Source organism: Podarcis liolepis (genome assembly GCF_965112155.1).
Source record: "Podarcis liolepis genome assembly, chromosome: 11".
Classification (NCBI taxonomy): Eukaryota; Metazoa; Chordata; class Lepidosauria; order Squamata; family Lacertidae; genus Podarcis; species Podarcis liolepis.
In genome coordinates, this window is record NC_139565.1 from 37,456,365 (window position 1) to 37,480,278 (window position 23,914).

The 23,914-nt window shown below is 40.1% G+C and overlaps 1 protein-coding gene and 1 long non-coding RNA gene across 12 annotated transcripts in view; one reads left to right on the top strand and one right to left on the bottom strand.

Moving 5' to 3' along the window:
- Positions 1 to 23,914, top strand: part of LOC310688733 — a 152,541-nt gene that overhangs the window by 112,544 nt on the left and 16,083 nt on the right. The window lies entirely within an intron of this gene.
- Positions 8,964 to 23,914, bottom strand: part of AP3B1 (adaptor related protein complex 3 subunit beta 1) — a 142,771-nt gene continuing 127,820 nt past the window's right edge. For all 3 annotated transcript variants that reach the window (XM_083465201.1, XM_083465200.1, XM_083465202.1), the window contains 2 exons: positions 21,105 to 21,243; positions 8,964 to 9,706 (listed from right to left, as the gene is read on the bottom strand). In XM_083465201.1, the coding sequence (XP_083321327.1) occupies positions 9,553 to 9,706; positions 21,105 to 21,243 (293 nt within the window). In that variant the 3' untranslated portion in view covers positions 8,964 to 9,552. The remainder of the gene's footprint in view (positions 9,707 to 21,104; positions 21,244 to 23,914) is intronic.

The following is a 23,914-nucleotide window of genomic DNA, read 5'->3' on the forward strand; positions in this document are numbered from 1 at the left end:
TTTTCCTTTTCAGTGTTACAATAATTTTGATTTCAAAACATCTAATTGAGATTTCATGTTTTAAATATTTTGAAAACAAGGTGATTGTCTCAAACACTCAAACACAAATATCTCAAATACTTCAGCACAAAGTACTTCTCTACACTAGCTTAGGGCTTTGAACAGAAATGCAAAAATTAATCACCAACATGGTCAAGTGTTTTTCCAGAATCATGCCAGCAGGTGGTTGAACTAGAGCAGGGATGAGGCATCTGTGATGTTCCAGCTGATCCTTCTGTCAGCCTCAGCCAGCATGTCCACTGGTCAGGGATGATGGGTGTTGGAATCTAGCAACGTTTGGAGGTTTGCCATTCCTGTACTTAAGAGTGAAAAATGTACACCAGCAAATCATCGGTCCACACTCTTCTGGGTATGTTCAAAATGTAGTGATTTGTTGGTTGACGAAAGATACTCCTTCCAGATATATAGTCACATTTTCAGTGCTTTAAAATAAAGCTCTCCAGAAGTTCACAGCTTTCTGCTTTTGTTAAAACCTGATATAAGGTTGCTTAGTCCCTCCCTAAATCTATCCTTCCTCTTTACTATCCCTGTCCTTGAAGACTCCCTCCCCTGCCCACCAGTCACCAGTAATGTCAGATACATTACCTGTTTTACATCCTTTATGTCACGTCACTTCCTTCACCCCAAGTTACTTTCCCAATATAGGGCAAGTGATTATTCAATTTGACTCCACTACATCCTCCAAACTGTTATTAAAGCTATTTCTGGTACCCTTGCCAGAAATGGATGCTCTTCCACTTTGTGTTCCTGTTGGATCACCACCCTTCTGCCACATCAAGAAGTCCTTGATTATCCCATGAAACTTTGGGCCACTGTAATAACTTTGCCTGGATGGCTCAGCAAAATAAAATTTCAAGTGCAGCCTTCCAGCATAGCTCCATACCAAGGACTATAGAAGTCTCCATAGAAACAGTGTTTTTATTGTTTTCACTATTCCTAAGACTCAGGGCCAAGTAACAATTTAAAAGAGAAGTCACAAGAAGGGCCAGTGATAATAACAGACCCTACCCAGTTGTGATACAATTGGCCAGAGAAAATAACCTATTACTGGCCAATTAAATATTTAATAAACATTAGCTTATTACTCAACTGGTAACAAGTTTCTTCACTAACAGGGAAGTTAATTACATATAGAAACCTTGTTAACGAAATAATGGGCTCAGGTAGAGTTCATAATAATTTATAGGATAATCCATTTCCTTGCCAGTGCATACATCCAAAGAGGATTGTTGGCAAGGTTTCATAGAATTGCTGTATAAATGAATTTTGGAGATCACCTCTGGTATTTTGAGGTATATGGAAGCACAGTACAAGCTGTGCTTGCTTATCCAGCTCACTTCCTCAACCTGGTGCCCTCCAGATGTCTTACACTGCAACTCTGATTAGTTCCAGCCATTGACCACATTGAGGCATTTGGAGGGCACCAGTTTGGAGAAGGCTGATCTAGTAAGACACTTTTTAATCATTCAGCATATCAGTCAACTCTTTCTTCAAAATGAAGCAAAGGTCCTAAATTCTAGTAACTCCATTTCAAGCTCTTCAGCATCAAACCTCATGATGATGAGCTGCCAAGATTCTGGTGCCTTAAAACTAGTTTTTCAATAGACATTTTACTATACAATAGAGAAGTGCTTCTGTCTCCTAAAACAAACACAATGTATGGAGAGGAAAAAGTCCAAGAGCTGGTGGAGCTTGGCTTCTGAAAAAGTAATGAAGTGCTAAAAAGGGAAGATTCCAGAGCTGGACTAGCTGAGGAAGCTTTCACGCTTTCAGAAAGACTCCAGCAAAATACCAGAGAGGGTTTAAAGGTAGAGCAGTCAACAGTTGGATGAAGCAACACGAAGAACAGATTAAATGTCTCCATACCTTTCCAAAGGAGTAACTGAAGTTTCCAAAAATAATGGATTGCCTTCTCCTGGTTGCCTTTTGACAGCCAGACTGCATGTGCATGGGCTCAGCTTTCAGTCTGCCCAATTCTCATCCATTGGCCTTTCTTTGTGTATCATCTGAAATGTACTTGAGGAAGGGCCTTCTCAGTGGCCAAACCTAATCTTTGGAGCAGTTTATGAGAAAGCTTCATCTAGCCCTCTTGTTGACAGCCTTTCACACACAGGCAAAGGCTTTTTGTTTGGCCCGCTGGGCTGACTTGCTTTGTTTTGCTGCTCTGCATTTTAATATGCATTTGTAAACTAGTTTTTCAACTAGCTGCTGATTTTGTCTGCTCTTATCTGATTTTCTTGTGGCTTACCTGTTTGTGTACCATTTTTTTCGCTCCATAGGGCGCACCTGACCATAAGGCGCACCTAGTTTTTAGAGGAGGAAAACATGAAAAAAAATATTCTGAATCAAATGTTGTACTAAACTATTTAAAGCAACAAAGCGGGTGGCTCCTGTCCGCTTTGCTGCTTTAAAGCGAGCCTCAGAGGAGGGAAGGAAGGGGAACCATGGCTTATCTAAGTCCAGTTAATAATGCTGAGCCTGATTTTATATGCATCTCAAAGCCCTTGACATATATACATTATAATGACAAGCTGAGATAGGCCTCCTGCATAGGAGGAGGGGAGGAGAAGAGAGGGAGCCATCATAGCTCAATGGGGAGAGCATGGAGAAGATCCCAAGTTCAGTCCTTGAAAGCTTCTCCAGGTAGGACTGAAGGTGTGTCTCCTTAAACCCAGGTGAGCCTCTGCCCATCAGTGAAGACAAAACTGAGCTCAATGGGCTCAGGGGTCCTGACGTGGTACAGGGAAGGTCCCTCTGTTCCTGTTTAAATTAGCCCTTTCTTCAGAACCATGGGGACTACAATCTTAGTTTTTAAAGGGAACAGCTGTAACCTCAGTGTCTTTGCATGCAGAACACCACACGTTCAGTCCCCAGCCTCTCCAGGCCTGAAACTCTGGCAAACTGCTACCAGTCAGTGTTGACATTACTAAGGAGTAGTGGATCCGACTCCTTATAAGGCAGCTTCCTAGGTTCCCATTAATGCTTCAGATCTGGGTGTGAGGCTTGCTGTCACGTTTAGTGTGGCGAGGGTGGTTCTTTGCACATCTGGAAGATGACTGTGTCACCTCCCATCACCCTCTTGAAGGTGCTTTTACAGCTCAGGGAAAAGGGCAGGCAGCCACAGCATGTTTAGACTGTAGCATCCTGAATTAAGGGAGGGATTCCCCTTGCAGCCAAAGGGTTGTTTGAGGCCACCACAAAAGAGCTGATCTTAAGACTGAAACCAGGACTTGCTCTTTAACCATGCTGCTCCTCCAGTTGCCAATGCCATCCATGTAACCTTGTGTGAATATCAAGTATGGGTTGTGTCCAGGAACCTGGGAGGATTTCTTTCACATGAGTGCATGTTTTCGTCTTTAAATAAACAGCCCATGCAAGTTTCTAGCTCTTATGGCCATGCCTGGCTGTCTCAGTGGAAATCTGGGGAGGCTGAGGTGGACTTTCCACTGGTCAAAGTCTTCCCGCCCAGCATCTATTTCCTGCCCTCTTTCCCCACTGAACCCCCACGCCCTGCTTCAAAGCAAGCCACGGAGGGGATTCCCTCCACTTTTTACACGGGTGTAAGCTGCTCCCCTCCCACTTTCCTGCTTCAAAGGGAGCCCGGGAGGAGGGAATCCACTGCAGCCTCGAGCAGCGAGGATCCATGGGTCCCCTCCTTCCCTCCTCCGTGGTTGCTTTGAAGCAGGAAAGTGGGAGAGGAGCTGCTTACACGGGTGTAAGCTGCTCCCCTCCCACTTTCCTGCTTCAATGCAGCCTCGAGCAGCAAGGATCCATGGGTCCCCTTGCTTCCCTCCTCCGTGGTTGCTTTGAAGCAGGAAAGTGGGAGAGAAGCTGCTTACACGGGTGTAAGCTGCTCCCCTCCCACTTTCCTGATTCAAAGGAAGCCCGGAAGGAGGGAATCCGCTGCAGCCTTGAGCAGTGAGAAGGATCCATGGGTCCCCTCCCTCCCTCCCTCTCTCCCTCGTGGTTGCTTTGAAGCAGGAAAGTGGGAGAGGAGCTGCTTACACTGGTGTAAGCGGCTTCCCTCCCACTTTGCTGCTTCAAAGCGAGCCATGGAGGAGGGAGGGACCAACGGAATCCCCTTCCCTCCCTCCTCCCCGGCTCAGCTCAGCAGCCACGGCTCTTGCTGGGTTTACAATGAGCCGGAAGGAGGGACAGACGGCAGTCCCTCCTCCCGCCTCCCTGTAAACCCAGCCAGAGCCGCAGATACAATCTATGCAGCTCTTGCTTTAAAGGGAGAGCTGCGCAGAGCTTGTCGGCAGCAGCGGCTGTTGCTGGCTTCGCTCCATAAGACGCACAGACATTTCCCCTTACTTTTTAAGGGGAAAAAAGTGCATCCAATGGTGCGAAAAATACGGTATATTAGTTATTTTTCATTGTAGATTTTATTGTTGACTTGCCCATTTTTTAAATAGGTGTAAATATAACAAGTAATAAATCAAGGCTTGGGGTACTTCAAGAGTGTGACTGCCTGCTTCTTTCCTGCAGGCTGATAGTAGCTAGAATGCCATAGGGCAGAGAATCTCACTGATCTACATTGCATTTGTGGAGATAGCTTGTTTCCAATTTAGGAAACTCGGGAAGACTTGCTGCTGCTGTATTCTAATGATAGCTCTTTGTTGTTTTAGAAAGGGACCAGAGATATACATTTTCTGCCAATGCTTTAGTACCTCCAAATTAACAGTACTTTGTATAAAGCAGCAGGCTATACATGAAAAATGTTCACACTCTGAACTATGGAACAGAGTATTGATGCTCTAAGGGCAGCGAAGAAAAATAAAGGGGAGAAGGGGGTGCAATTTACACTCTTTTTTATAGTGTACATGTGGGATTTTGTGTCAGCATCAATTGGATAGGTTCTCTTTCTATTCACTTGTTAGATTTCCTTGGTAGTGAGAGGGATTGGGAGAGCCCAAGGTGTGGTTGGTTGGTTGTGGTTGGCTGTAGTGAGGTCTGTTTGTATTTGTGAGGGGGTGGGGAGGGTTTGTTGGGTCAAGTAAGCCATATTGATTCATATACTATTGGTGGGTTCTTGTTGGGCTGTGTATGTGATAAAGGGGAGCCATACTGGAATGAAGGCATCCTCTTCTATTTGTCTCTGTGTCAGTTTCAGTCCATTGGTTAGCTTTTCTGGTAAAGCTGTTTCCCATACAATTTGGTACCAGTGGTCCATGTTCACTTCTGACAGGTCTCTCCATTGTCTGGCTATGAGGCTTCTGGCTGCTGAGAGTAAGTGGTTTATAAGCTCTTTATAATGTGAGTGTTCGTTATGATCTTGGAAAATGTTCAGTAGGGGCAGTTCTGGGGTGGCTCCCAATACCTGTTTAGTTATTTTGCATATCTCTTGTAGGACTGCTGTCCAAAAGGGTTGGATTTTGGAGCATTCCCACCACACGTGGAGGTACTGCTGGATTGTTTAAGAAGGTGTTAGCCAGGGTATTTGGGTGTCCCCAAATTTGTCTTGTATTTCTTGTGTCGGTATGGGTTTGTTGTTTATGTAGAAGTCTTTTAGACGGTGTAGACCTTTGGCTTGCCAGGTTTTTATCTGGAGGTTTTGTGCTGTGTGTTGGAATAGTGGGTGGTGAGCCACGGGTGTTAGTGGGGCTGGGCACAGTTTGCCTGCTTTTCTGTTCCATGCTTTAAGCATGGACTGCATGAAGCTGTTTAGTGTTGTGGGGATTTTATTTAGTTTGTTCTGGAAAAATAGTTATGCTGTTGTGGGGGTGTTTTCGATGGAGTCTCTCTCAAAGTGGACCCACTGTTTAGTCTCATTTTCTAGAATATATGGGATTATGTGGTGTACTTGGCTGGCGATGTAATGTGATTCTATGATTCTAAGGGAGGGTCAGGTATTTGCGGCTTATTCTTGGCTTTTTGTGTGAGAAAATAAACAAGTGTAGAGAACCTATATTAACTGTTCTGTATTTTCTTTTAAGCACCATTTAGGAAATTCTAAGTTGGTAGGCCCTCAAACCATTGCTGCCCTTGGCTTTGCACAAGCGTCAAGCACAAGGTAAAAGAGGGTTCTTTGGGCTTCAGTCTTAGCTTGAAATACCTCAAGGAAAGCATGTTAAAGTTGGATAGAAAATGTTTCACCCTGTGATTGAAAGTGGCAAGCCAGATAGCAAGTGTTAGGGGAAGTTATAGCCTGGCGGTAGCCACACATTTCCTTGTGCCCAGAATTTGTGCTCCTGGGCAACTGGGGCATATAGTCCCAAGATCTACAAGTAATCACCACATGCTTTTACATTATCTTACTCTTAGTCAAGAACCTGGCTATACTGACTCATTACTGCAGTTGTTCCTGTTCTGTCTTCTATCACTCAATTTCAAACTCTAAAACAGCAGCACCATATAGAATTCCAAAAGTCTCTTGGCCCTAATATTTTTATTAACTTGGCCAATCATATTTCCAAATGCTGTACCAACTTCTTCTGCTGGAACACAGATAGTTTTGTTTGGGATCAGGTGAGATTCATATAGCTTGCAGACTTTTTAGTCCTAAGGACATTCAGTCAGTTTCTGCAACTCCTGATTTTAAGCTGTCTGTGGGCAGGGACCAAGCTTGTTTTGCTTATGAAACAGTACTATGAAATTTAAAATAGTATTTTTAAATGTGCTGCGTATCCAATAAACTAACCACAATAAAGAATTAAAGTGTAACCAAGCATGTTTTAAAATATCAATATTTACATTCACATTTTTGAAACAGGAAACATTTGCCCTAATTAAAACACATTATCCAAATTGATTAATCTGAGTCTTTCTCCCATTTAACTGTGGCAGGTAATAGATTTGGGAATTCAAATTTAGTTCTCCCAAAAATTAGGATTCATAATAGATGCAACTATTTTATGTTACCTCAGGGTGTTCTATTTGGATGCATACAGTACTTTTGAGTGAAATATGTGTGCTTCACATAAATTATTATTGTATTTTGAATTTACATTGGATTGCAATCAGGTCAGCAAACTACTCACAGCACACACCTCATTCAGCTGCATATGATAATGAACTTTTAAAGATACCCTTTTCTACTCTTTTCCTTTAATGAGAGAGTATCTAAAATGTATTCATTTTACTCATTCAACCACATTCATATTATTCCTTTGCTAATATTTTCTACCTCTTTAAAAAATTAGTGATTTATGTAGCAATGAATACAATCTTCCTTGTATTTGAAAACTGAAAAACATATTTAGGCGAGTAATAAAAGTGAGCTTCAGCAAAACCAGAACTTTTAGGCATCACTGTGAATCACTTTCACAGAATAAAAATTGAAACTTACTTACAGGACTTTTCTATATTGTGGTAACTTGGGCTTGCATAATAGCTAGAAATTTCCAGAGATGGAGTAAAAAACTTTTCATATTTTACCTGTTAGGTCAAAACTCTTGGCAAATAAATGAAGCTCTCTAGGACCATTGAATGAATGGGCATTGCTAAGCAACCACATTTTTCAATTTGATGTGGGTCTTCCTAAACCATCATGAGTGATCCCAATGGCTTTCTAACTAAACTTTCTAAACTCAAGAAGAGATAGTACTATCATAGTCTCTCTGACTCTTTTCCATCCAGATATTTGTAATTCCAATTGGGTCAAAATTATGTTTATATTTTCTCTAGGCATCTTTTCATTTTCTTCGAACTTCTCTCTCCTCCTCCTCCTCCTCCTTTTTGCATTTTTTAAACCCAACATAAAATATATAAATGAATATTTGCAGTGTCTTAGCTAACCACCTCCTCTTTTAGGGAAGCTTAGTGATCTCCAGATAGATGGTTGGCACTGAGGTTGGATTTTCAGAATATGGTGAGTGGGTGCTGTCCGCAGGGTAGAAGTTATAACGGAGTGACTACTTTGCCACGTAACCTGTGTGGAGCCAATGCCTGTATTTATAAAAATTGGTTGAATGCAGTACCATGCCCACTTTACCACTATGTTTACTTCTATGCCTCTAGCTTATATACAATTTGCATCTGAAATAATCTGCAGTCAATATGAAAAAATGTTGTCTAAATCTGGCCTTAAATGAGACACTGAAACCGTTACTCACTAGTGGACCATTCAACAGAATTATACCATATAGATTTATGTGCTTTAGCAAAACCATTACAGAACCCAATAAAATCAGACATGATATCAAGGATGCATTCTCATGATTGTCATATAACTTCATTTATCAACTGACCTTGAACAACTTACATTGGCCAAATGGGGTAGTTCCAGAGTAGTAAAATGGAGACCTACTAAAAAGGCAAGATATAGAAACCAGTTCTGAACCATGGATAGCTTGTTGGAACACGAACTGCATAACTGGGATTTTTAAATAATTTAATAGTATTTGAATATTAGTGACTTTCTCTTAATAAACCTTACACGGTCTCCTCTGACTATACAGTATATGTGTTGTTAGTGTTCCAGCGATCAGAGTGAGCTCTGTGACCTTTAGATACAAAACAAATTCTCTCTCTAAGCAGTTTTTAAACTCACATGAGCACAAACCTCTCTAGTCTACTTTATGTATTGGATGAGTAGGCTATTGACCATGGAAGATACAATAAATTGACTACAGTAGACCAGTCTGTCCCTAAAGTGCCACAGAATCCTCATTTCTTCTCTAGTATAGAGAAGCTGCTGCATAAAGCTAAATTCTATAACCAAATGATAATGCAGAAGAAAGGTGGTGTGATCACTTACATTTTACACTGGACAGAATAGACACATTTCCCAAACTCATCACCTATGATGTAAATCTAGAATTAAGTCTGTAATAAGTTGACTAATGAAACTCATTGCAATTTTTGAGGCTTTCTAAAAAGTAGAATTTCAACACTGAGGTTCTCAAGTAATAATCAAGTTATAATAGAAATTTTGTTTTTAATAGCTCTCAGAAGAAAACAAATTTATCATAACATGACTTTATTAGAATCTCAATTTTTAGAAAATTATGGCAGCCGTGAGGAACGATTAGATACAAATATATGCTCAAGTACAGAAGCAAATAGTCTCTGGGATATAAAAACTGCAAAATTTTATCTCTCTCAAACACTCCAGTACAATCAACACTGTGAAGGTGTTTTCCATATTGATTTCCTTGAATTTTATTTTAGTGTTCTGATTAAGCTGATTTTTTTCCAGTACCTTATTCCTCAGTCTTTTATTGTTTTCATGAGAGAAAACAAAACATGAAAATGAGGAAAGCAGAAAGAGTATGAGGCTAGGAAAAACACCTTGTAAATAATATTTATGAATTTAGCTGACAGTAAAGTACATGTTTCTTTGGTTAAAAAGCAAGGGGGAAAGATGCGAAGTACTTGCTTGTGTGTGATAGATGCACACTATAGCATTCTAAAACAGGAGACAAGAATGTCAAGAGTGTATTCTTCCCCCACTGCCAGATGGAAAGGCTATTATTATAAATGAAAGGCAGCAGTAGTGGATGCCAGGCACTTTTGTTGTGTGCCAGATTCTGAAGTCCAGATGTAAGCAGGTTACCCCTGGGACAGGACAGGCTTCAGCTCCCGCAGTAGAATAGAGCCAATCACGGTTTTCTCGGTGTTTATGATGAGCTGTGCTGTAGACCCTTCTTCCATCTCCACTGTGACTAGCAGCAGTGACCCACTATGCACCGTTTTAGCTGCAAATCTAGAGGATGGAAACAAAATCTGTGATTACCTTTTGTACAAAACAAAAAAACCCACAAGTGACGTTTTCCTAATTCAATGAAGTTATATATCACCGGAATTTTTTGTAACAAAATCCCCAAGTCATGAACATATCATAGCACAATACAAATGCAACTTCATAACGGAAATAGAAGAAAATTAAGACAGCTTAAAGCAGGCTTTAGAAGGCAGTCAAATTTACACAGTCCCTAATTTTTATATACCAACAACCTGAACTTTAGCTGAGCAAACAGATTATTAGGCAACACAAGTGTTGAATTATTCAAAATACAGTAATCCTATTAAAATACATTTAAAATTAGACAGCTAACCAAAGTTACCAAAGTTGACAACACATAGCTCAATAGGAAAAGTCTTTCTCTCAGCACATAACCTCACACAGGACTTCCAAAGTAACCAATCTTTCCATTTTTATTTCTCTGATAATTAATACACTTCTAAGAACTTTATCTAATGAAAGCAAACTTGAGATCTAATCTTCGAATACTAAATTCCAAAACATGAAGAACCTACTCATTACATGGAATTAAAAGCAAACTAGTATCTTAAGCACTGCAATTGACTGAAAAGCCATTTTAGGCACAATGAACTTCTGTCAATCCTGTTAATTCATTCTGCATGCACAGCGAGACCCTAGAGACAGAAAGGGAAGGGAAGGCAACAGCCCATCCTTCCATGTTCCACAAAGCATACTACCCCCCCTTTTCAAAAAAGAAGAAGAAGAACCACCCAGAGAACAACAAAGTTGCTGCACATGGGCTTTTGAAAACACTAACAAGTGTAGAGCAGGTCTGTGACCCTCTGTGACCCCACTTTGCAGGGCCAATTCCCTCTCCCCTTTCTGAATGACACGTGTCTGAATCAGAGCCATCTGCCTCAATTTGCGCAACATCTTCAGCCACAATAGGACCCAGTTAGCCCTGACAACGGCTCACAATACATAAAAATAAAACTGCTGACAGCACGCCATCAGCTATTCAAGAGCAAACCAACTGGTCAGTGTCTCATGTCTGACAATTAGCATGGGCCTTGCACAGCGCCTCCTGGGCTCCTTAGGGATCTGTTTAATTACCATCAACATAAAAGAGGGAGTTTATCAGCAGATACTCAAAAAGCTTCTCTCTAGACTTAATTAAAATATTAGCCTCTTCAGCAGGAAGCAGATTCTCTTTAAATGAAAAGTAATTTCTTTTTTAAAAAATTAAGCATATCAACCTCAAAATCTTGTAACACATTACACTAATTTAGGAAAATAAGTCATCCTTAAATGTCACTCTTCTCACAGGTCAATATATTTCTTTTATTCAGATTGGATACACAATTTCCACTCTTTATATCCAATAAGAAAATAAATCCCTATCCAATGAAAAGATTTCAAAGAAATACCAGCAGTCCCATTTAGTATCTTTACCATGATGTTAAAATCTATGTTTCTCCCATCAATTTGGAAAGGGTGATAATTATGTAAACAATAGTCTTATTAGTCTCTTTATTTATTTAACACTTGTGTCTTGGGACTACAGAGAAACAGATTATGCCTGAATTCACACAATTAAAGCTCCAGAGCTGGGGCTTCCTAGCCCCAAGGCTCATTTTACTCCTGTTCTAGCCTAAACTGCAAGTGATATAAAGTCAATGTTATTATAAAAGCAAACATAGCCCAAAGGCACAATGAGGGTCAATTCTGGCTGGGTGCCTTTGTGTGTCGTTTAAAGCAATTAGATAAGGAAAATTTATTTGAAATGAATACTTCAGAATGCCTTTTTAAAAAGAAGGTACTGTTGTCAACTAATGGGTCAGTGAAGGCTATCTTAAACTAAAGTTCTAACTTCCAGTGTAGCATGGATTAATGTAGCCTTTGTCTCTAAGGGGAACTAATGTTGGGAGCACTTACTGATATCAGATGACTAGTAGAATCTCACATGACACTTAACTGTTTAAAAAAATCTATTTAAAATGGAAGGCAAGTTTGGCTGCAAATGATTATGGACGGTGGAAAGTAAACACCTCTTTACTAATATCTAAGCAACTTGCACAGTAGACATATGGCAAGTACAGAACACTGTACTCAAGGACACACGTGGTCTTATGTGGCATGGCGGACGATGGCTGGAACTAGGCAATAGGAAACCGATTCGTTTAATTCCTGGCCTGGTTTGATCACATACAAAAATGGAATTGCAGTGGTGCAAGAGTCCAGGTTTTAGCAGGTGTAATAAGGGGAGCTGAACCCTCTCAATACCTGTTCATTTACTATCCAGAGCCTCTTCCCCTCAGGCACTTTTCATCCAACCAAGTAGAGTCTTCAGGTATTATAGCTTGGATGAGGGGAAATGAGACAGGAAGGATGAACTGCCAGAAGGTAAACTAGGAAGGAAGGTTCACCACCCCTGCTCCAACCCTTCTCCTCCAGTTTTTCAATAATATTCAAGGATTCATTCACCACTTTATATGTGATTAGGAGAGACTCATGTAGTTTGAGGTGGAATTTACTATGTCCCTTAATAAAAATAGGTTTCTTGGCGACAACAGGCATCTTTGAATGTTGAGCCTGTTTCTGTGACAAGTTCAAATGTCAGTAAATCATGAAAGTTTATATTAACTCATGAAAGATTTAATATAATGAAGCAGCTGAATCACAACTGAGATAATACATATACTATGGCAATAAAAGCAATGTTCTCTCATCAACAAAAGTGAATCTTTTGTACAGTAAGTGTCTGGTCATCATAAACACATAAATATTATCTGTCAACACAGCAGCACCTACTGCTTCATTTCCCCCCAGAGTACATGGAGTTCCTACAATGGAAAGTAGTGCAGAACAGACACAAAACACAGAATGTAATTGCTTTAAGAATAATATGGCCTCACAGTGGTCTAATTAGGAGACTTAACAAACATGAAAATATAGTTAAATAATTTCCTCGCTAAGGCACATGGTAGGTTCATTTGGACAAAGCTGAAATATGGTCTAGGACTAAGGGTAAGGGTCGGGGAAGGCTTGTTCACAAAGTGTGGCCATAAGGAGAAGATTGGAAACTTTCACTTCTGTTTTTAGCTAACCACAGTGCAGTGTTATGTCTAAACTAGGCTAACTGTGCTTGGTCTTACCTATAGTGTATGAGGCGTTAGGAGAAGGGTAGTATTTCTGGTGGGGGATATGTCCTGCTCCTTCCGCAGTAGTTTGTCCACCTTTGGTCTCCACCCTGCACTCAGCATTCACCTGTGGCTCCAAGAAGTTGTCAGCATGTGACAGCAGCCACACTCTGGGGAATGGCTTCATCTGGCTGGCTAAACCAGGTGAGGATCAAATAACGGTACTGCTCTTATGTAGTTTGTTTGTTCTTTTCTTGTGGGCTGGCACAGCTGTCCTTGTTTTTGAGTAAAATGCAAGTTGTTTATTCCCTAGTATGACAATGCATGCAAGCATAATATGAATGATGTTATAAAACCATGCAACTGTAGAAGCAGCATTCATTCTCTCTTCTGAATGATTATACAATATCAGTATGGAACATAGAAAGCATATTCTTTTATCCATGCTTTCCTCCTTTGTTATATGCAGCTGTACAGTTATGTTATTTTTCTCTACAGATCTATATACTGGGTTTTTGTTCTACTCTAAGAAAGATGATCATTTGATTGTATTTTAACTGCAATAAAATTTTGACATAAAGTCTGAAATAGAATTGTTTTCTAGATTTCAGATAAAGAAGAAAAAATATTATCCATAAGCATATATAGTCATCCTCCCCACCCCACCCCAATTCATGTCACAAAGCAGTGTCTAGTACAGGAGTGGCTGCCAGTTGTTGCTTGAACTTATGTGAGTTGTAATCTAACAACATCTGGAAAGTACCATGTTTGCTACGCTGGTCTATTAAGATATTGATCACAACACACCCTCACCCTGAAAAAATTAAGCCACTGTAACTATTCTTAGTGCTTTCCATGCTTTTACAGTGCAGATAAGGCTTACAAAGTTTCAGATTTCTAGTACTAATTTAAAAAATTTAAAAAAATTGGGGGGGGGGACTTGAGCCTTCAAACAACATACAAAATGTTTGCATATAAAAGTTTCATTAACACTTATTTCTACTAATACTGCACACTTTCTCTATTTTTTTTAACAATAGTCTGTAATTCTTCTTAGTTCATTTTCCTCCTCTGTTCAAATTTGCTAGTCACCAGAAGCTGTTACAATGGCCCATTCATGCTAAAACTTTTCTCCCCCTACCTTGTACATGAAGCCTTCAATTACTGCCTGCTGAAGCAGACAGAATCCTATTAGTAAGAAAGACGATCACAAGATGCAATGCCCAGCCCTAGCTGTATAAAAATAATTAGCCCAAAGTTGACAAATGTAATGAATTTGCACAATGAATGTATTTAAGAAATTTCCTGTGAATTAGTCTTCTAATCCCAAACACCAGAATGAAAGGTTAGAACATGTAATGCTGTATGGTATTAAGGCAGAGATATATAAATAACTGATAACATCAGTACCCTATAGCTGCCACAAACCCTTCAAAGGATATCATGCAAACCAAAAGAAAGCGTTATTTCAGCCAAGTCTTAGAGTAAAACAGCTGTGTCCATTAACTTCAGTGGATCTATTCTGAGTAGGAGTAGAATTGAGCACCACTCAATGTGATCCTATGTGATTCTCAAAGTGATCCAATTACGTGTCATCTATGACATAACAATTTATGGGGCATTAACAAAGTTACAGTTAGGCAACTAATGTATATATTAATAGTGACACATGGTTTCTAGTCCCACATTTCTCTTGTACAGTGGTACCTCGGGTTACAGACGCTTCAGGTTACAGACTCCGCTAACCTAGAAATAATAGTACCTCAGGTTAAGAACTTTGCTTCAGGATGAGAACAGAAATCATGCTCTGGCGGCGCGGCGGCGGCGGGAGGCCCCATTAGCTAAAGTGGTACCTCAGGTTAATAACATTTTCAGGTTAAGAACGGACCTCCAGAACGAACTAAGTTCTTAACCCGAGGTACCACAGTAATATAAATGTACATCGACTGCAGGGCATTTGCAGTTCAACTCTACTTTCACCAATAGATCCCCTCCTTTAATCTCCCTGGGGGTGTTGCTACAGGGGAGAATTGGTGGGAGCAGTTAAAACACCTTGATCCTACTGAATTTTCTCTACAAGCATCCCACTTCCATGTCACCTTGACAAATTTAGATTGGGGAATATTATGTCTGACAACAAATCACACAGTTCTGTTTTAGCCTAAAAATATAGTTATCCCAAGACAGGTTATTCTGAGCTCCCTCATCAATAACAGGAAATGATGTGGATACATCTAAATCTCTATATACAGAGTGGCTCCTTCCATTGATAGTGACCCCAAGATGAACAAGAGCTATATGTATAATCTGAGCAAACACACACCTCCAGTCTGGCAGCCATATTTCTATTATTTTATTATAATAGTACCTACATACATTGAAAATACAATTCAGTTTGTATTTTAAAAACCCCAAAATGATTCGTTTTGCCTTTTAATACATCATTTATGCTATTGTGATCAATTCTTCCTATTAAAAAGGTTTGGCTTCTCTAATTTTTCAGTATATATAGCTTTAAAAGGAAAATAAATTTAAAAAAAATTAGAATTGTTTACTTTCCATCTAGCAGAAGCAGCTATAAAACTCAATTTGCAAAACTGAATATGGTGTTTTAGGGGGGAAATAGTTTTTCAAATAATTCATAGTGGTTTAAACTTAAACATAACACCGGTTTGCAGACATGAACTGCATTATGTTTAAAGAATTAAACCACAAAAAGCTTTTTTACATTGCTAGAAAGAAAGTGATCAACTTATTTTGTACTTTATAATTTCAGATACAGAAGCAGTGCTGTCCTCTAGTGGACGGCAAACAGGATGGTAGTACAACTATTTTGATTCACTTAAAACACCCAAAGAGTTAGCCAGCAAGCTTCCTTCCTTCCTATCTATCTATCTATCTATCTATCTATCTATCTATCTATCACTATTTGTATTTAATTATTTAATTGATATTGGAGTTTAGAAGACCCTTAAGTAAGTAGTGCTCTGCAAATACAACAATTTGATATTTAGCAAAAAAGACTTCCAGATAGAAACATAATAAAGAGGCATAATGATCATGATACTTATGGGCATATATTCCCCCCACTCCATTAAAAAATAGAGGTAGGGAGAAATACTTCATCACAACATTGGCCATGATTCCAACATCTCCATTAAAACAAATCAGTTGCTTCCCTATTTTTATTCTTTTGGTTTTCTACCTTAGTTGGGAAAATGTACAGGACATTTCCTTAAGGAGTAGTGCAAAAATGGCCTGGTGCTTTATTAATTGCTAGAGGAGTGATAGGCCATGGGTTTAAAACTGGATGGTCATTAACTATCTGGGGGAAACTGTTTGAAGGTCATTGCTAACTTCAGTAGTCAATTATAAGGCAGATAAGAATAATTAATACCATGTTTAGGTAATTTGAAAGCTGAGTGCCATAATGGGAAAGGTCTCACTGCTTTATGGATGTATTTTGGTTTCATCAACTCAACAGTTAAAAAACCAGGAGTGGAAACAGTTACAGTTTAAAACAAAATTAGTTGGTCTCTAAGGTGCTCCTGGACTACTTATTTAAATATTTTGACTGCGTCAGACCAACATGGCTACTTACCTGAGTTTAAAACAAGTCAGTATAAGAGCTAATGGCTACAAACGGACCATTAACACATTCTAGGTTAGAAAACTAGGTGTTTTTAAATTATAAACATTATTAATATTATGGAATTGTTCCAACAACCATTCATTGAAGACCAATAACTAGGTTGGAGTATAAAATAGCATTGGACACATTTAAGAAGAGTCTTCTCATTTTAATTCTAGTACCCCAGCAGTCAGGTTTCCCGTATCTTATGGATCTCTCCCCTAGAGTATCAGTACGGGTTTTGCTCAGATCTGAACTAATAGCTAAAATTACAACTTGGGGCAAAAAATATCCCCAACCACCCAGTAATATTAGCTGGTAGCACTGGGTGTTTGTTTGCATTTCATGCAGCATGTAACTTGAGTCACTTGCTTTTTGGTATGCAAAACCCCGACTACCGCTTTCCTATTATCTAAACTATGTGAGCTTATTTACATGGGGGGTGCTATTTTGCAACAGGGGGTTGTTATTTATAGCCTTTGTGTCCCTACTGCTCTATAATTTTATGTGCCAACCCTGGATGGGTTTTCTTCTCTTTACCCTGCTGCTTCCATAGCATTACTCCCACAATCACATACTGGAGCAGGAGTAGCTTTCACACAGCACCACAGATCTGTCAGATGTTCATAGAAATTTGACTCTCCAGCAGTGGCCTTGGTATTCATGGGATCGTTGGTTGGTTGGTTGATTCTATGATTGATTTTCATTCAAATGAACTGCGGCTTACAAACAATAAATAACAATAACATAAAAGAACATCACAAGTACAGCATCAGTCATATTAAAAAAATAACAAATCATAAGTAAAACAATATATAAAAACACTATTAACAAAGCCACTCCTAAACAATAAGCTAAACATCACCATTACACCAAAAGTCATATTATATGATTAACAAATCAATATGGCATTTACGACCTATAAAACTGTATTAAAAACATTAACAAAATAGCAACTAAAAAAATATGCTAAGCACTGTTAAGTTCATACAGACGCTTTCCACACCCTGACTTATAATCTTTCACTCTATTCAGTTCATTAAAATATACATTATTGTTATTACATAATGCCTGTAGCTCAGCCAGATGCTACATCGGCTGGGTCCTTGGGTAGTGGGCCGTGGTGAGGACAGTTATGCTCTTCGGCCAACACTGGTGGCAAGGTGGATGTTGACTCTAGATAGCCCACTCAGGCGCTTTGATGAGGAACCTGCCCACGTCATCCTTGATAACCAGGAGGTCCATTCCCAATCAAGGGAGTCCAAGATAAGTCTGTCCCCCCATTGAGCAGCGATCCTGCTGACACGTCCTTGAACTTCTCACTCTTCTTCTTGGTGGCAAAATAGGTGATACATAGATGTATTTGTTTTGTGGCAAGGAAACAAAGCAGTTCTGGTATGTTTCTTCATTGTAGAGCTGGCATTTGGGAATGCAACAGGCTGTATTTCCCAGGCCTCCATAAGCATCTTCCATATAAAGGATTGAGTCGTTTCCTTCTTGTCAGAATAACCTACAATTTGCAGCCCACTAGCGCTGAGGACTGTTGGCAATCTCCAAGTGCTGTGTGGATGGCCTGGCATATTTTTTTTGCACCTGCAGTGTGGTTTGGGTACTGCCACTCCAATTCCCCTTTTCCTCCTGCTGTGGTTTCCCTGTTTTCAAGATGCAGTCTGACGTTTATGCCACCTGGATGAAACCCTGCAGCTCCTGTGGACAGAGTAGCAGGTGATGGTGGGCAGCTTGGGAAAGAGAGCCACAGCAGGTCCACACAGGAGCCAGGCTGGCACTCACCATGCTTCTGCTGCTGCTGTCATGCACCTGGCTGAAGGGTACAAGCAGATGGTCTGCAGAGCTACGGCCCTGTCTGGGAAGGCATATACCCCAGCCAGATCTCCCTGCAAGGAGGAGTGCTCTTCCTTTTGACTTAGTCGAGCTGCTGCCTTCTCTTCCAGCTCCTCCAAAGCGTCTCACAGGGTTTCCTTATGCAAAGAAGTTGCAAGCAGGAGGGGACTTTTCTGCGGTGGCACTTCTTCCCACATCAGAAGGGCCTTGATGTCTAAGCTTCAGGGGTGACACTCTGAGTTCAGCACACCCTGCAGAGGAGAGCAGGAAGAAGCCTGCTTGGCAAATGCTTCTTCCTTTCTCATTCTCTCCGAGAACTAGTCCTTGAAGCTGGGAAACGTGCTGGAGCCTGACATGGAATCAGAGAGGGCCTGAGGAAAGTCTTACTTTCCCTTGAGGAGATCCAGCTCCTCGCCTAGCCTGGCCTTCCTTTCCTCTTCCCATCTGACTGAAGTTCTGGGAGAGATCAGAATCACTTTCTCCCTCAGGGCTGGAGACACCGAGAGGCAAACCCGCCCCAATATGCCCAGTCAAGAGGGGGAGGAAGGACATGGCAGCTTCTGCCCGCCTTTCGCCTCTGACACATCATCATATGGCAGACCAGATAAGGAATTTATACACAGCAGCAGTTTGTTTCTACAGTTATTAGGTGATTGAAGTCTTGAATATAGAACAACATCTACAGACAAGAGGACTTAGTACCACTGCAGTATTTCGTTGGCAGGAAGTAGTAGAATAAAATTGAGTACTTTATTGTACATTCCATTATATGACAACTAAACAGAATTGTCCTGCTTGTGGAAAAAGAACTATACAATCTGTAAGCGCTATCATTTTTAACACCAACTTGCTTGGGAAAAAGATATTTGGATGCTAGTTCCTGCTTCTGCAGAGCTGACCACTTTTGTCATTGTTTTCATTGTAAGTGTGTAGTTCTTAGTGGGTCTATTGTATGTTAATAAATGTTGTCAAGCATTCTGAGGACTGTACTTAAGAAGTGGAACATTAGCTTCAAAAGAAGCCACTGCTAGGAGGTAGAATTCATGCCACTCAAGCATCAAATGCTGAGAATACTTAAACTAAGAATTCTACTAGTCTTGCATTCGTACATGATCCCCAGGGCAAGGCTGAATCTATAAAACTGCAACAAAGCTCAAGGCTCACTTTAATGCCGTTTGATGAGGGGAAAACAGGTTGCTGTAACTGTAGTTCTTTGCGTGGTCGTCTGTGCAGTCCGTCATATTGAGGATTTGTGCCTGCACTGCACATTATTTGGGAACTTCTAGAGCTCAGAAGAACCTTGAGGCCCTGCCCTCGGTCAGGGAAACCCCATGGTTCTGCAAAAATCAATGGCAGGAGCCAGCACACTTTCCTGAGGGTAGACCGTGTAATTGTACATATGACCACTTGTAGAACCAGTTACAGGTACACAATTTGTTTTCTACTTTGTGCAGTCACACATATGGAAGACCACAAGACAGAGTGGGCCTTTTCTGTGGTGGCTCCACACCTTTAGAACACCTTCCCAGTAGCACTGTAGTAAGAGGGCTACATTCCAGGTTCTTTTTTAAAAAAGGCTTAAAGACTCATTTGTTTTGATTTGCCTTGCCTAAGTCTTGTTTTGTCCTGCTTGTTGGGCACTATGTTGCTGGCGGTAGTCAGCCTTGTGAATCTGTTTTCTTCTTGTTTCTTTTTATATTGCTGTAAGCTGTGTTGGATGGCCGTTGCCTAGAAAATTAACATTTTTTTAAAAAAAAAATAACTACCACCACCATAGTTGTGGTTGCTGAGGCAGTACACAGCAATGCTGCATAATTAGAGGAGTCTTTGGGCCTGTCATCCCCTTCAGGTTAACTTGGAAAGCCCTAAGAAAGTAGCCTTCTTCCTTCCATTGTCACCCAGTTATACATCCAAACAACTCTTGTGCTTGTTTTTTTTCTCTTGTATACGTTAATTGCTGGCTTTTAGTTTTCCTGCATATCATGGTCTCCAGTTAGGACCACAGTTGTTTGTTCTATATTATATCCTTATCCTTCTCTGCACATTCACCAGTACTAATTTATTACCATGTACCTCTTTGCATATGCAGAAGTGCCACCAGGAAGTTCAAAGATGTAGAGGTAGGTAGAGTAACAATTGGCTTTTTTCCCTCTGCGACTTCCACATCAGAAAACCCTTCTCACATGCCTCTTTCCTCACCACATGCAAAGGCCCTGTTCGCTGCTAGGCAACATAATCATTCAGTAGCACTGGAATAATTGTTATTGCTAGGGGAAGAATGACACAGATCACTCTGAGAAGAAAAATGGAATTGATATACTTGACTCAAAACTGGTCAGCCTTCCTGTAACTCTTAAGAAGCACAGGTATTTGAGGGTATTTCTTGAATTGGATGGTCACAGAGGTATCAAATCTACCCTCTTGGCTTCCATCTGCTCAGATTTTTCAAACAGTACATCTCCTACTTGCACAGACAAAGGTAATTTAGGAGAAGGTGGAAAAGCCATGTAGACACAGACAAATGGAACAATATTTATAGGTAGACTGCTGGAGTTAAGTGGAATATGTAGCAAAGTTCCTGTGATTAAGAAATTGAAATAAACCAATCCATGCTCCTAGCAGTCATTCATGTGTGCTATAGACAAAGCTTCTGCTTTGAAACCTGACTTTGGATGTAAATTTGTTTTCCCTGGCTATTCCCCAAATGTCAATCCATTTATATATAAGAAGGCATACTGGAATTACATTATCCAAGACTTACAAGAAACCTCCACATTTTGATTACCTGTGAATGTTATCTTCACCAGAAGGAACCACACCAAGGTTTGCTACGCTTACCACCTTCTGCAGTATTACAAGACGAGTGGAATTTTGTGGTGCAACAGTGACTGTAGTGGATGTTTCATTCATACCAGTCAACCTTCCTGAAACAGTGAAACATAAAAACCATGGATTCATGTGGTTAATATCATAAAGAAAATTTAAAGCAACACTGACATATTAGCCCATATACCTGGTGCTAAATGTTTAAGGTTTGTCTTAATAAGGATTTCTGAGTGCCTTATGGGAACAGATGATAAATACCTAGTCAACTAACTATAATTTTTAAACTGCATATTCATGAGGATGTAGTAAGGCATTTTCATATAATTCCAAAAACTAAATGCTTATGCAGTATAACTGAATGATATTGTGTGTGTGTGCATATACACTACATATACACATCATATAGACATACAATCACTAATATATAGAGATCTCAAAAGAGAAAACAGCATGCTTATAAACAACACCCATAAGTTCAATATTTACTGTAAATAAGATCACAACAGTTACTAGCCTGCAAAAAAGATAACCATCGAATTGTAGAGTTGGAAGGGACCACAAGGGATATATCATCCAACTCCATGCAATGCAGGAATCTTTTCCCCAATGAAATAAACAACTACCTGATTTTTAGAAGACATCTGAAGGCAGCCCTTCAGATTATTTTGTTGGGAGCCGCCCAGAGTGGCTGGGGAAACCCAGCCAGATGGGCGGGGTATAAATATTATTCTACTGATTGGTGGAAAAAAGCTAGAGAGCTGCACTTCTACACTGGGCATACTACAGAGAGTTTCCCACCTCTAGCAGCTTACTTGAATTCTTTCCTGGGTACACCCATTCTATCCTTCACCACCCAATCATTCACCTGCATGTAATTCCTTCTTCCCTTTGGCTAGTCTAGCATATTGGACTAATCCATCACTTCCCACACCAACAGGAGTCATGATACAAATACACTAGAAGCGCCTATTCACAAGTTTACTTAAAAACAAAGATAATGACCTCCACTTAAAACAAGGATAAACACTAAAAGATGGCCATGCAGTCAATCTATTAGCACCACCCAAATACTCACGAGAAGAAACGGTTCTGCCTGGTGTCGAAAAGACAATACTGTCAATGTCAGGCAAACCTTCCTGGGGAAAACTATTCCATAAATGGAGGGCTACCACATTTATTATTGCCATTTGGCAGACATTTCTAGGAGGAGGCACACAAAGAAGGGCCTGAGATGTTAACATCAAGGTCCAGGTAAGTTCATTTGGAGAAAGACAGTCCTTGAAGTATTGGGGTTCTGAGCTGTAAAAGCCTTTATACTCACTCACATTTTTATTATGGTCCAAAGACCCACAAAAACCATTTTGAAAGCAAAGTGCATTAAAAATACAGAAAAGACATTACAACAACAACAACAACAACAACAACAACAACAACAACAACAACAACAACAACAACATTATTTATACCCCACCCATCTGTCTGGGTTTCCCCATCCACTCTGGGCGGCTTCCAACAGAATATTAAAATACTAGACAGGCATTGTGCTTTATCAAAGACATGTTGATTTCTAATTCTTACTAGCTCCAAGAGAAATTTTCCCATGGTCAGGTTTATAGCATTTTTCTTATCTTCAAGGAGATACTTGAGATAAAAGATATCAGTGTTTCCAGGTAAATTTACCAATGAGGGCTTAATTAATTGGTTCCTGGCTCTACAAGCAAACTAGAACATTGAACTGGGCTCAGAAATGAATCGCTGACAGTGTAGTCAGCAAAGAACTAGTGTTACATGAACACAGTGCCTTGTTGTTGTTTAGTCGTTTAGTCGTATCCGACTATTCGTGACCCCATGGACCAGAGCACAGTGCCTAATTCTACTCAATAGTATGGTTGCTAGGTTCTGCATTAGGTGGTTTCTGAACCATCTTCAAAGGAAGCCCAATGTTCAACTCACAAGCAACTGGCCATTGCCTAAATCTGCTTCTCAGTCTACCCATGAAAATGCTGGGAGATTTTCTGTGTGAGGGGCAGGACACACTATTTTTTTAATTGTTTTTCTGACCATGCTATACCCCTGGTTGTAGTAGAACATTGCCTTACAGAAGCTCCTGCCAAGTAAGCTAGAGGGCTAGACAGGCAAGGAGCTGGCACATACATGCCCAGGAAGGATCAGAATAAGCATTACCCCAAAGGTCAAGAAGATGTGCCCTGTCAGATAGGTAATAAACAAGTAATATTTTTGCACTAGAAACGGAACATGCTTCTTTGTAAGACTGCTATGGTGCTTAAACGGTTTTTGTAATTCTAAAGTAAATGAAGAAAACAGCCTACTCAAGGTTTATTTTAAACTACATTTCACTTAACCATGAATATTACGTAGCTTTTTTAAAAAAATAATGTATCAACTTTAGCCGGGAACAGTACATGGTACTGCAGATGGTCTAAATTTTACATTAGGAAAATGCATTGAAAAAAGTACATAAGCAGTCTTGAGGCTGCTTTTAAGCAAAGCACAGAACTGACATAACACCGCTGAGAGATGTGTGTACTCATTAAGGATTTAAACCTTCTCCATTAAGCTCTATTGAAGAGCAAATGCTGAATAAATGAATGCAACTATGTTTATGTTAAAAGCCTGTTTCCCGCAGCATGTAATTAAAGGAAATGTTGTACAAAGCCAGTACTTTTGTCAAGCTCCTGTAAATGGAAAGATGGATAGCACTCAGAGAAGTGAATGCATTGCTTCATATTTAACCTTAACACTCTTGTC